Source organism: Cervus elaphus, chromosome 33 (genome assembly GCF_910594005.1).
Source record: "Cervus elaphus chromosome 33, mCerEla1.1, whole genome shotgun sequence".
NCBI classification, from domain to species: Eukaryota; Metazoa; Chordata; class Mammalia; order Artiodactyla; family Cervidae; genus Cervus; species Cervus elaphus.
This window is the reverse complement of record NC_057847.1, coordinates 13,088,123-13,101,493: the sequence shown is the minus strand read 5'-3', so window position 1 is coordinate 13,101,493 and position 13,371 is coordinate 13,088,123. Positions and strand designations below refer to the sequence as shown.

The window sequence follows — 13,371 nt, the reverse complement described above, 5'->3', positions numbered from 1 at the left end:
TTACTGTAAACATAGAACTGTAGTTTCTTAAATTATTATAACATGTATTAATATAATTGCAAGCAGTGATGGATGTAATACCTTTTGATTTGTAATATCAAGAGTGTTTTTATAGACCTCCACAAAGCCTTTTGAAGGGACGAGGGAGGGATAATCTATGTTTTGGAAGGCTGGGGGCACAATTGCCTTCCTATACTCTGCTGCTGCATGGGATGGAGGAGGGATCATCTAAGTCTCAGATGATGGAAAGGAACAGCTGCATCTCCACCTGCCGCATCTTGGATGGAGCAGACATGGGATCATGTAGGTCTTAGGGAGATTAGAGGCAGAGCTTCATTGTCATCCTTTACATGTTTAAGCCACCAGACAGAACTTATTGCAACACTGTTTCATGTTTTATTAGGAATGCTGCAAAACAAATGAATAAGAGAATGCTCCCAGGAAAAGAGGGTAAGGGGCCAAAATGGCTAGAGGAATTTAGATTTTCAAGCAAATACAAACCCCGAAAAATAAAATAGTTCTCTAGACAAAAAGGGAGACCATTTGCCCTAATTTTAAATGCAGTTACTATGAAAGAACTATCCCTCAAATGTCTATTATTTGAAATTTTAAAAATCTCTTAACATCATTTCCCTTTAAATTTATGGTGTTAATATTACTGCTTCCTTAGTTAATGATATGCTTTTAAAATAATTAATTTGTTTAATATACTTTTTAATGTGCATCTACATAAAAACTTAGGGAGGACATTTAGCAGACAGTATTTAAAACATTTATTTTCTCACATTTTTCTGTATTTTACCCTTTCTGTTTTTCTAGTATGCCTGCTAAAAATCAAGTATTATACTCCAAGGCAAAACCATCTCCTAACCTACTCTATTCATGTTAATGGTAAATAACTAATGATCTCTATTTGAATTAGTAAAGTAACCCAAACAAAAATAATTGAAACACATTAAAAATTAATTTCACATGTAGATATATTTATCACATGTATCTTTACATTCAATAATATGTTTGTTGTTAACTTTCACATCTTCCACAGCAATAAGAGTTAGCACGCTTTTCAACATGGGATATTTAATTGGATAAAATAAAATGTCACTGAAAGACACAGGGCTGGAAGGACATAAAGAAACAATGCAGTGAAATTACTTAATTTGACAGATAAAAAATGAGAAGTACAAAGATACTTATGATTATCTTTATTACAAAGTAGTATTTAAAAAGTAGACTTCATTTGGTCTTGAACCCCCTGCTCTAATTATAAAATCTAAGGACCTGAAAGCGTTTTGAATAATATACCATAATGTCTAACTCCCTCTGAAATTTTGTCTGCCCTTTATGACATCTCAAGTGCTAGTGGAACACTGTGTCAGTGCCTATGATTTGGGGACTTTAGTCCCTAAGGCACTCATCCATTTTTGAAGACCTCACATTAAAAAGAAACACTTTTACAGAAAGAAATCTGTGCTTTAGATTTTATTCAATAAACCTGATTCTTAGGCTGGGTTGAGGGAGATAAGGAACCATGTCGGTGTATGTGAATAGGGAAGACTGAAATAGAGAGGATTGAGTGCCCGTGTACAGAATTAAATTCTCCTTTCACACGACGGTGTTTCAAGCCCCAAGAGCTTGAATATATAATGCTCTCTCTTAGGTGTCACATCTTACAGTTTCCAGGCCTTCTAAGTCACAGTCTGATGACTTCTAATGTACTGCATTTAGGGCTGAAACAAGTCCACAGACATAATCAGGTCAATGTAGGTCTATATTCCTCATTCTAGATAAATCAGTCAGTATTACAGTCTCTTAAATCCATCTGGGCAGAAATTTTGCTTGTTTATTTGTTTTTTTTGTAAAGAAAGATGCTCAAAGACATTCTGAACCCCACTTCTTTCTGACACATGACTGGGGTGGAGATAGTATGTCTCTTTTCACCTTAAGGTTGCAATTTTAATGTCACAGAACACTTTGAACAATGAATTTTATATGGACTGCTTCTAAGCAAAATCTTCCATTTCTGAAAGAGCACATGTGATTTTTTAAATTTAGTAAGGACCTTACATTCATTTCATTAACTTCCAACTTTTCAGGTGGTTTCTGTCTAGATATTTGCTGTGTCTGATTATGTTTCCCTGAATTTCCACAGTTCTGCATTTTTGTGGGCATATTTCCTGTATGTTTCTTTAAATTCTACAAATATGTTGACAGGATAGAGTCCAGAAAAAGAGTTCTGCATACCTCCAAAAGAAAATTCCCTCGGAGTGACTTAACCTTAGGGATGGTTAGTCACCAAATTCCTAATCTCTCCTGTGACTGACACCAGAGACCTAAGCCAATGCTAGGCTCAATCTAAGATCATTCTAGGCTGCCATCACAAACATTTACAATTAAGCACTGAAGCTGATAACCCCTAGCTATTATGTTATAAGATAAATTTAGCATAAAGTTAAGAATCACATTAAAGTTTTCATGTGATATGTAATCAAAAACCTACTTCAAAGAATACTTTAAAATAGATTAGGAAAATTATCATTTTTCTGGGACTAAAGGTCTTAAGCAGTTTTGAATCTCAGTATTTCATCTACTATTATTTCTGAAATAATAGTACTGATATAAATCCTGAAATATTCAGTATAAGTACTGAAATAGATACTGAAATATTCAGTATTTCATCATGTCTATTATTAAAGAACAAGAGGTATAATTTTCTAAAAAACATAGTTCTCATACACATTCTTCTATTGTTACCATGATAATATTTTTCTGGCAGTAATTAAAACAGAGTCTTACCAAAGATGCTGGGTTCCTTGCTAGGCCTGGGAGTCAAGGAGGCATTATTCGTAGCATCAACCTGGGTTCTATGATCATCTACCTGAAAATCATTCACTGGAAAACATATATAGCCAATTAAAATAGAAGACATTGTCACAAGCTCATAACTGTACACATAAAGCACGGAAGTTGTGTTTAGAAAAGTAAATGTCTAGAAATTTTATTTACATTGTTTTGTTAAATTGTGCTGCATGCTCATTCGCTCAGTCACATCTGACTTTTGAGACCCTATGAACTGTAAGTCTGCCAGGCTCCTCTGCCCATGGGATTTTTCCAGGCAAAGATACTGGAGTGGGTTGCCATTTCCTCTTCCAGGGGATCTTCCTGACCCGGGGATCAAACCTGAGTCTCCTGCATCTCCTGCATTGGCAATTGGACTCTTAACCACTGAGACACCTGGGAAGTGGTGAACAGTGAATCTTTAAACCTATCTATAGATATATCTTATAATATTTCCATGAGCATCTTTGATATTCTTTGTCAAAACAAAAGGGGGTAACAGTTAATGTTTAAGTCACTCCTTTAATTAATTTTATAGATAGATAAAATTGACCTTCAGTGGTAGTTTCCAAAGAACCATTTCCCCTCAAATTGTTATAAACCTAAGGGATTTTAGCAGTCCTACTCTTGTGCCTAAATTTTACTACAGTATTCTCAGAAAGGAAAATTAAATAATCTAATCTAAAAAAAATGTTTTTTGAGGAAAATAATTTCCACTATAAATTTCTTAGGGCTTCCCAGGTGGCACTACTGGTAAAGAACCCACCTGTCAATGCGGTAGACATAAGAGATGCGGGTTTGACCCCTGGTTGGGAAGACCCTTTGGAGGAGGGCATGGCAACCCACTCCAGTATTCTTCCCTGGAGAATCCCATGGACAGAGGAGCCTGGGGTTTACAGTTCATAGGGTCACAAAGAATTGGACATGACAAAGAATTTAGCACACACAAATTTGTTAATTCTCTATTTCTTAAAAAAAATTAAGATAGTGACTAATTTATATCAGAGTTAGAGTGAATACAATGGATCTTCACTTGCATGGCTGCAACAAAATGGGTAAACCTGAACATCCTTGAAGATGTCTTATTTTTAAAAGAATGTCTGTAAAATGAAGTAAAAGGAGATGAGAAATAAACATACATGTGTCTTCACAGGTGTTCTTGCATTCTTCTAGTGATTCAAAGTTGTTGAGATTCCCGAGGCACCCACCATACTTGAAACGTTCACACTGCTTTGATTGATTGTTATAAAAATACCTAGTAATATAACCTCGACAGATTCCAGCATCTTCTTCCAAAAAGCAGAAATCAGGCTTTTCTAAAAATTATTAAAACATCAGAAAGTAGTATTCTTATTTTGAGTAATTTATGTTAATTAAAAATATAAACAACTGGTTAAGTTGAAGTTATTTAAGGAGTACATATGAAAAGATAAAGATAAAAGGTAAAATATAACATTATCCATAACTATATTTTATCCACTTTGACATTTAGAACGATGTATGTACAACTGTCATACGTTGAGTCTATTGGAATTTCAAGTTCTAAATTTCTCATAGTTAATTAGCACATTAACTATCAACTCTTTCATAAATTGAGAAAATAAAAGATACCGGGGTTTGATTACCCTTGGATTGGAAGTGTAAAGTATTATGGCAAAAATTTGGTTTATTTATTTCTGTTAACCTTATGTGCATCCACATTTGGAAAGAGCCACAAATTTCATAATTTTCAGGTGTGTAATCTAATTTTAAAGTATACTGTGTTTCTTCATTATGAATGGTTTCAATTTTTATAAACAGAGAAGTTTTGATGGGGGGTGGAGGGTTTCACGGCTATACTTAGAAGCTCCTAAATTCTTATGCTGAAATTAATATCTGTATTAGGTATGACATCCTCCACCACTGTGTCTCTTGTTTTTCTTCCAGGCATTGGAATGACTCCAATAGTGCAGAGGCAGAAAGGAAATACATGTTCAGGGATTGGAGAGGCTTTTGAAAAAGCCTAAGACCCACTCTTTGATAGAGCTCCAATCCAGGCTAAACACAGTTGTCATAAAAGTTGTACCACTGTGGTTTACATTACAAGCCTTGTTTACATGCATACGCAGAAAGAAGAGCTTCAAATTATTTTCAAAATTATTATGATTGCAAGACATATTGTGCTTGAATTTTTAGGGAAAAGCTCCAGCTTCCCCATTTCCTGTCCATTCTAAAACTATATATTACCATAGAGGAAAAATGAACTGCACAATATTTTCACATCTTAAAGCATGTTGTATCCATCTCAAGGAAACAATATTAATGAGTGTTTGTTTTAAAAAGAACATGTTTTTTAATAATGTTAATGATTTCCAGAACAGTAGAAAAATCAATCTGCATGAAAAAATTATTAAGTAAAACATACTATTTTAATGTAGAGTAAAGTATCTATTTCTGTGACTTCTCAAAGTACCGATTTGAAGATTATTTTGTTCACTGTTTACTGCCTCTTGTTTCTTAAGGTGAATGTTACTATTATTTCCATGGTAAAAATTTGTGGTTAAGTATGATATATGAAATAAAGAAAAATCCTACTTCCTTAAACTTTTATAATATTACTATAAGAGAAAGAAAAATACATTTGATCACTAAGTTGATTTGTTTAGGTCTTAGTATGTACTTCTTATAAAACTTTAAATCATATTAACAAACAATACAAGAATTCTACGCTTAACAAAAGGGAGTAGGGTAAAAAATATTGACTATAAAGATGAGAAAATGGTAACAAATTATGCTGAAATGTAATTAAGGAATTATACAACTGGAAGTTGCTATCATTTATATGAGACACCATTGTAGGACAGAAATTTATTTTAGGGGTTGATACTGCATACTTGTAAAATTATTCTGCTTAGGCCTACAGCTTAAAATATTTATGATTAAAATTTAAGAAATTCATTCCAACATTCCTCAGATAAAGTTTTAATATTTGTATTGAATCTGTATATACAATTCTTGCTCTAAATTAATGCTCAGTTAAAACCTAGAATGCAAGCTTTAAGCTCTACACCAACTTCCATAAGCCACAAGATTCCATGATTCTCACTACTAACTTTTGTTTCAAGCTGCAAACCTGATAACTGTCTGAAGCAAAACTTTCTTCCAAGGCACGTTGTAGAGAATCTCCAATGCCTCTGTAATTGTTCTGATGGTGATGCTAGGAGGCATATGACAAAGTTAACTTGAAATCAGTATGTTTAAAGGTCTTCATTATTGATTAATTTTAGCATCTGACCATTTTTAAACGTGAATAGAACTGATAGCTTTATTCTCTTTCATATGTAGTATCAAAATAGAATGAATTCTGAATCATTAAATATAAATTAAGTAGCATCATTTTCTAGTAAATTTTCCCTGCATATAATTTTTTCCTAATTCTACATTTTTGAAAAAAAACCTAACATTTAAATATTAAAGATATCATCTCTTACTTGATCAACAAAAAGTCTATTTATAAATATGATATTACAGAGAGGAAGAATTTCATTTAATTGAGGTAGTGAACACCTTTGCAAAAATTAATTCAATATTTATAGAAAGTTATTTTATAACTTGTAAATAAATACATTTACTTATGTTGGTTGTACAAACTTTGTTGCTGAATTTATTTTATAAATTTTGATTGTAATTCTGGACCATAAACTATCTTATCAATGAGTTGTAAAATTTTTCAGCTCTTTCTCACATAATTAAGTCAAAGCCAGTAAAACTAAAATTCACTTTGAATTGTGTAGCTCTTTCATGTCTTAGGACTTCCCTGGTGGCTTACTTTCTTTAATTTTCATGTTATGAGTTAAATAATTTCATCTTCTTGTTCAATATTTTCTCATTCCTATGTAAATGCTGTGAATGGTAATTGAGCACAGTCATTTTCTAGACCTTCATTAAGGTCTAGAAAAAAAAAGAAGCATGTCTTTCCTGTTACAACATATTCACCAAAATGTAATTATTTTTAGTTAAAAACTGTAAGTAAAATAATTTAAATCCCCAAATTTAAAATATGTAAACACTAAATAATGTTGACCGAAGCAATTATTTATTGTTAAATATCTCCACATATTTTTGCATGTAGACTTTGACAACTCAAAGGCATATCCACTCAGCAGAATACTGAATGAAACTTGCTACAGCTACACATTGCTGAGGTTATCAAAGGATTAGATATCTGAGAACCAAAGAAAGAACAGCAACGTCTACATCACTCTTTGGGAGATGTTAGAATAGCATGTGCATGGCTCTGGATTATTACTGATCTCATACCAGACATCACACGCCATGAGAATGAGTAAACACAGTGCTTAAGTCTTCCCTTATGAACTATCATGCATGTTGTTTCTACTTTTTTATTATACCCACTGAAACAAAACTCCATTTCAAAAATCACATGGACTTATGATGAATCTCTTATCAGAGAAAGCTGAGAATTGAATTTCCAAGTACCCCACGTAAACGCTACTAACTAGCACACAAGTGAACAGTCACCTTTTTGCAGTGTTGCTTTTGTCTCTGTCATATCCTTTAGATAATCTGCAAGAAAAACAATATATGTGTATCAACTACCACAATTTGTCATATAATGTTATGACTTTCCATTTAGCAACTAGGATGATGTCTTTATTATTATTAAAATTATTCTTATACTGAATGTCAAGATAAAATTTCTTTTTATTTTCTCTAGATATTAAACAAGTTAAATTATTACAGTATAACCATGAGTCACCTATGTTTTAATATAACAATGTCTCAAAAACTATTTTAAAACATTCTAACCCATTTACAAAAATAATAATTCATGGTGAACTAAGTTTGCTATTCAAAATACCTATGGTTAAAATAGATCTTTATTAAAATAATGTAAAATATGAAAGTAATTCAAACTGCCTACTTGGCCTGTAAGAACAGGTCATTTCTACAGAGGAATGGGAGTAGAGTGAAAGGAACCAGAATGACCTCCTTTCCTGATTCCTTCTCCTGCTCATTATCTTAATCCAATTACAAGTTTCATTATTATTTCCAAATACAAAGGAGGAATGAAGCAACAGATACCTGTGATGTCATTTTTGGTTTAATCTCATAGAATAATTGGAGAAGGCAATGGCACCCCGCTCCAGTCCTCTTGCCTGGAAAATCCCGTGAACGGAGGAGCCTGGTAGACTGCAGTCCATGGGGGCCGCGAATAGTCAGACACGACTGAGCGACTTCACTTTCATTTTTCACTTTCATGCATTGGAGAAGGAAATGGCAACCCACTCCAGTGTTCTTGCCTGGAGAATCCCAGGAACAGGGGAGCCTGGGGGGCTGCCGTCTATGGGGTCGCATAGAGTCGGACACGACTGATGCGACTTAGAAGCAGCAGCAGCAACAGCATAGAATAATTGGAATTACTCCAGTTAGAATGCTATTTGTCTTTAACCTACTGTATTTCAAGTATGGAATCTAAATTCTAATTAAATGATAGCTAATGAAATTCAAATTGATATATACAGTTTTAATTTGTTCATATAAACATTAGGAAACTAAGTGGTTTTTTCAGCATAATCATTTGTTTTATACAGAAAAGCTTCGGATAGGTCAGTTTATCACTATTTGGATGGCCAGAGAGACATAAAAGGTCAGGGGGAAAAAGAGGTCAGAGACAGAGAATATGAGCATGAGTTGGTTAAATACCCCTTTCAGCCAGTGATCAGTCAGGTTATTCTCTGGAGAGTAAAATGTCTATGAATGATAAGGTGATGTGGCTCATCTCTTTTCTGAGCTTTACTATGTTTTATTCAGTACTCTTTTTTAAAAACTTGTGTGTGTGTGTGTGTATGAAATTCTAATTGTATTGTAAATGTTAAGAAAATCTGATTTTTTTATTATAAATAACCAACCTCTAGTTAATGTTTTTAGATACTGGACTGTCATAGTAAGCATAATAGCCAGGACATGGAAGCAACCGAGATGCCCATCAGCAGACGAATGGATAAGGAAGCTGTGGTACATATACACCATGGAATATTACTCCGCCATTAAAAAGAATTCATTTGAATCAGTTCTAATGAGATGGATGAAACTGGAGCCCATTAAACAGAGTGAAGTAAGCCAGAAAGATAAAGAACATTACAGCATACTAACACATATATATGGAATTTAGAAAGATGGTAATGATAACCCTATATGCAAAACAGAAAAAGAGACACAGATGTACAGAACAGACTTTTGGACTCTGTGGGAGAATGTGAGGGTGGGATATTTCAAAAGAACAGCATCTATACTATCTATGGTGAAACAGATCACCAGCCCAGGTGGGATGCATGAGACAAGTGCTCGGGCCTGGTGCACTGGGAAGACCCAGAGGGATCGGGTGGAGAGGGAGGTGGGAGGGGGGATCGGGATTATTTTTATGCCACTTACAGTCTGAAAACATAGATAAGGTTTACAGTTAATTATCAAAGATATTTTCCTAGATTTATACAGAACATAACATTTGTTAATGATGGTGCAAGTAGTAATGGCAGTATGTTTTACTAATTATTTTAGTAATTCCTTGAATTCCAATGTATATGAATTTACATTTTAACTTTTCATTAGGAATATTAAAGTTAATTCACAATTATCTGATTCTTTACCAGCCAAGCCACAAAAGAAGTCCATGAACATTGGAGTGGGTAGGCTATCACTTCTCCAGTGGATCTTCTAGACCCAGAAATCAAACTGGGGTCTCTTGCATTGCAGGCAGATTTTTACCAACTGAGCTATCAGGGAAGCCTGCTATAATTATCATATACATTTTAATAACTGTAATAAAATATTTTTTTGCCCTATTCTGTCTTCATCTTTTTCTTTTCTGTTGGGAATGGGAAGGGTAAAATCTGAACACTAACTTTTAATGTTTCTTATTTGTTGAAGTCAGCCTAGAAATTTTCTAACTAGACAGGAAAAGACTCTATGGGCAGAATATTCTTGTTACCAGGTAGGTCTTCACTATTCTAAACAAATAAAACAGAAAATAATAAAGTTAAAAATGGAAAGAATGTAAAATGTATTTACATACTCTTTAATTCCCTGTGGAGAAAATCCCCATGTAAATCCCCATGAAAAACCACAAGTCACAGTTAGCTTAGCCAATAAAATAGTAATTAATATAAACAGCATAGTTGTGCTCAGTCGCTAAGTCGTTTCTGACTCTTTGCAACCCCATGGATTCTAGCCCACCAGGCTCCTCTGTCCATGGGGATTCTCCAGGCAAGAATATTGGAGAGGGTTGCTATGCCCTCCTCCAGTGGATCTTCCCAACCCAGGGATTGAATCCAGGTCTCCCGCATTGCAGGCAGATTCTTTACCAGCCGAGCTACCAGGGAAGCCCCTCTGATATAATATAAACAGCATACTTACTAGAGCCTTTAAAGATGTTTTAGGAATTTATTGTCTATGGTTTAATTGTAAATAGTCAACCCTGCTGCAGAGGTGGACTGGCTAAAGAGTTAAATGGGAATTTGATCTCCTTCATCTAATTCTTTTAATTTCCACACTTCATACGCTTATTTTTAAAAAACTAATAATCAAATTCAATGTTGTTTTAGTTGTTGTTGTTTAGTCGCTAAGTCTTGTCTGACTATTTTGTACTGTAGCCCACCAGGCTCCTCTGTCCATGAGATTTCCCAGGCAAGAATCCTGGAGTGGGTAGCCATTTCCTTCTCTAGGCGATCTTCCTGACCCAGGGATCGAACCCAGGTCTCCTGTATTGGCAGGTGGATTCTTACCACTGAGTCCCCAGTGGAGCCCTGTTTTGTTCAGGCTATGGGAAAAAAGCAGCTAAACCAAAAGACAAACATTTTGAAAGCCATGTGTCTAGAAACCATTTACAAACTATATTTTAACTTTTTCTAGCTTATTAACTTTGTTACTATGTCTCTATTATTACACTGGTAAATACGCCACACAAAACTATACATATTTGGAAACAACGGATAAACCACCTTTAACCTGCAAAAGGACAGCTGAGGATACGTATCAAACTGAACACATTTATAATTCCTATTCTCTGAAACATTTGGCTTGAATTTATTCTCAGGCATGGCAATTTACAAGTCATAATTTTCAATGGTCTCCCAAATAAAACAAAATTTCAACTTCAAAGATAGATCATATTTCTCCTTTAACTTCTATCAATTGTTTCTCTGAAAGTTTTCAGGTTCTACAGTTGAGGCATACACATAGACAGTGAGTGTTATGACTTTGATTAACTGGCCGTCATTCCTATAAAATATCTTCCCTTTCTCCTGCCAATATTCCTAGTCCTATAGTTTACTTCTGCTTATCATTCTTATGATCTGTCCTTGCAAGGCATATTTTTCATCTTTTAACTTTTAACCTCTGTGTCCATATTTTTAAAATGTCTTTCCTGTAGACAACATGTAGTTAGTTCATGATTAGTTTTTTATATTGTCTACTCTAAGCCTTTTCTTGGACTGATAATACCATTAAAATTCAATGTAGTTATCATTATGCTTGCATAAAAATCCCTAGGTCTTTGTTTTCTACTTTACATCTGTTTTCAGTTCCTGTTTTACTGGGTATTTTTAGAATTGGTTGAATATTTTAATAACAATTTTACCTTCACTATTGGTCAATTTGCTATATCTCTTTATTTTTAGTGTCTATTATGGGACTTTTAATATGAATCTTTAATTCATGGCAATTTGACTTCAAATAATTTATACCACTTTTACCTATAGTATCAGAACCATACAATAGTAGTCTCATGTTCACACTCCTATTTTTGTTTTAAATCCTTTAAAATTACTCACAGTGCAAGCCTGCTAGCAATGAATTTTCTCAAATATTGATAATCTGAAAAAAATATTTATCTCCATCATAAGGGTATTTTTAATAGATCTAAATTACCAATTGGCAGTTTATTTTTCGTTTAGCTCTTTAAAGAAGATGTTCCATTTTATTCTCTTGTGAATTTTTTCTTCATGAGAAATTGGTATTCTCTTGGTCTTCCTGAATGTATAATTTTTATTTTTTTTATGATTTACTTTTTAGCCACAATTTTCAGCAATGTGATTCATTGACATGGCTTTCTTTTTCTTTGTATTCATTCTTTACGGATTTTGTCAAGGCTCTTGGTTCTGAAAGTTTAAGTTTTCATCAAATGAAATGTGGATATCATGAAAATGTGGATAATTCTTTGCCAATTTCTTGTTTGCATATCTTCTGTCCCAGCTGCCAGAACTCCAATTATACATTTTGACAGACTCCTTGATTTTGTTTCATGGGTAATTGGGCAATATTATTTTTTGTTTGCTGTTATTATACTCAGTGTGCTTCATCTTAAACAGTTACCATTATTCTGTCATTAAGTTTACTGATCTTTTCTTCTGTAATATCTAATGTGCTTTAAGTATTTCTGGTGAAATTCTTATTTTATAAAAAATTCAACTGTAGAATCTCAACTGTAGAAATTCAACCATAGAACCTGACAATTTTCAGAGAAACAATTGATAGAAAGAAGAAATATGATTTACATCTTATATTTCAAGTCTTTGAAGCTGAAATTTTCTTTTATTTAGGAGATCATTGAAACCTAGACAGCATATTAAAAAGCAGAGACATTACTTTGCCAACAAATGTCCATACAGTAAAAGCTATGGTTTCTCCAGCAGTCATGAGTCAGGTATGGATGTGAGAGTCGGATTATAAAGAAAGCTAAGTGCCAAAGAACTGATGATTTTGAACTGTGGTGTTGGAGAAGACTCTTGAGAGTCCCTTGGACTGCAAGGAGATCCAACCAGTCCATCCTAAAGGAAATCAGTCCTGAGTATTCATTGGAAGGACTGATGTTGAAGCTGAAACTCCAATACTTTGGCCACCTGATGCGAAGAACTGACTTATTGGAAAACACCCTGATGTTGGGAAAGATTCAAGGCAGGAGGAGAAGGGGATGACAGAGGATGAGATGGTTGGATGGCTTCACCGATTCAATGGACATGAGTTTGGGTAAACTCTGGAAGGTGGTGATGGACAAGGAGGCCTGGCGTGCTGTGGTCCATGGGGTTGCAAAGAATCGGACATGACTGAGCAACAACTGAACTGAGAACTATGACTTGGATTTCTTATTTCTATATTGTACTCTTCAGACATCCTGGACTGTGAAGTCAAGTGGGCCTTAGGAAGCATTAATACAAACAATGTTGGTAGAGGTGATGGAATTTGAGCTGAACTATTTCAAATCCTAAAAGATAATGCTGTTAAAGTGACACATTCAATATGTCAGCAGATTTGGAAAACTCAGCAGTGGCCACAGGACTCTAAATGGTCAGTTTTCATTCCAAAACCAAAAAAAGTGCATTTACTTCACTTTTATATATTCTACTTTTCTCCTTATTATGTTCCTGTTTTCTTTAAATCCTTTACCATATTTATAAGAGCTATTTTAAATTTCTTGTTGAGTAATGTCATCTTTGTCTATTAGAATTAAATACCTTTTTTCCTAATTATGGATCA

General features: G+C 34.0%; 1 protein-coding gene across 2 annotated transcripts in view; it reads right to left on the bottom strand.

The window, feature by feature from the left end:
* Positions 1-13,371, bottom strand: part of TFPI (tissue factor pathway inhibitor) — a 77,632-nt gene that overhangs the window by 17,700 nt on the left and 46,561 nt on the right. For both annotated transcript variants that reach the window (XM_043894637.1, XM_043894635.1), the window contains 3 exons: positions 7,360-7,404; positions 3,978-4,154; positions 2,797-2,892 (listed from right to left, as the gene is read on the bottom strand). In XM_043894637.1, coding sequence (XP_043750572.1) covers positions 2,797-2,892; positions 3,978-4,154; positions 7,360-7,404 — 318 coding nt within the window. The remainder of the gene's footprint in view (positions 1-2,796; positions 2,893-3,977; positions 4,155-7,359; positions 7,405-13,371) is intronic.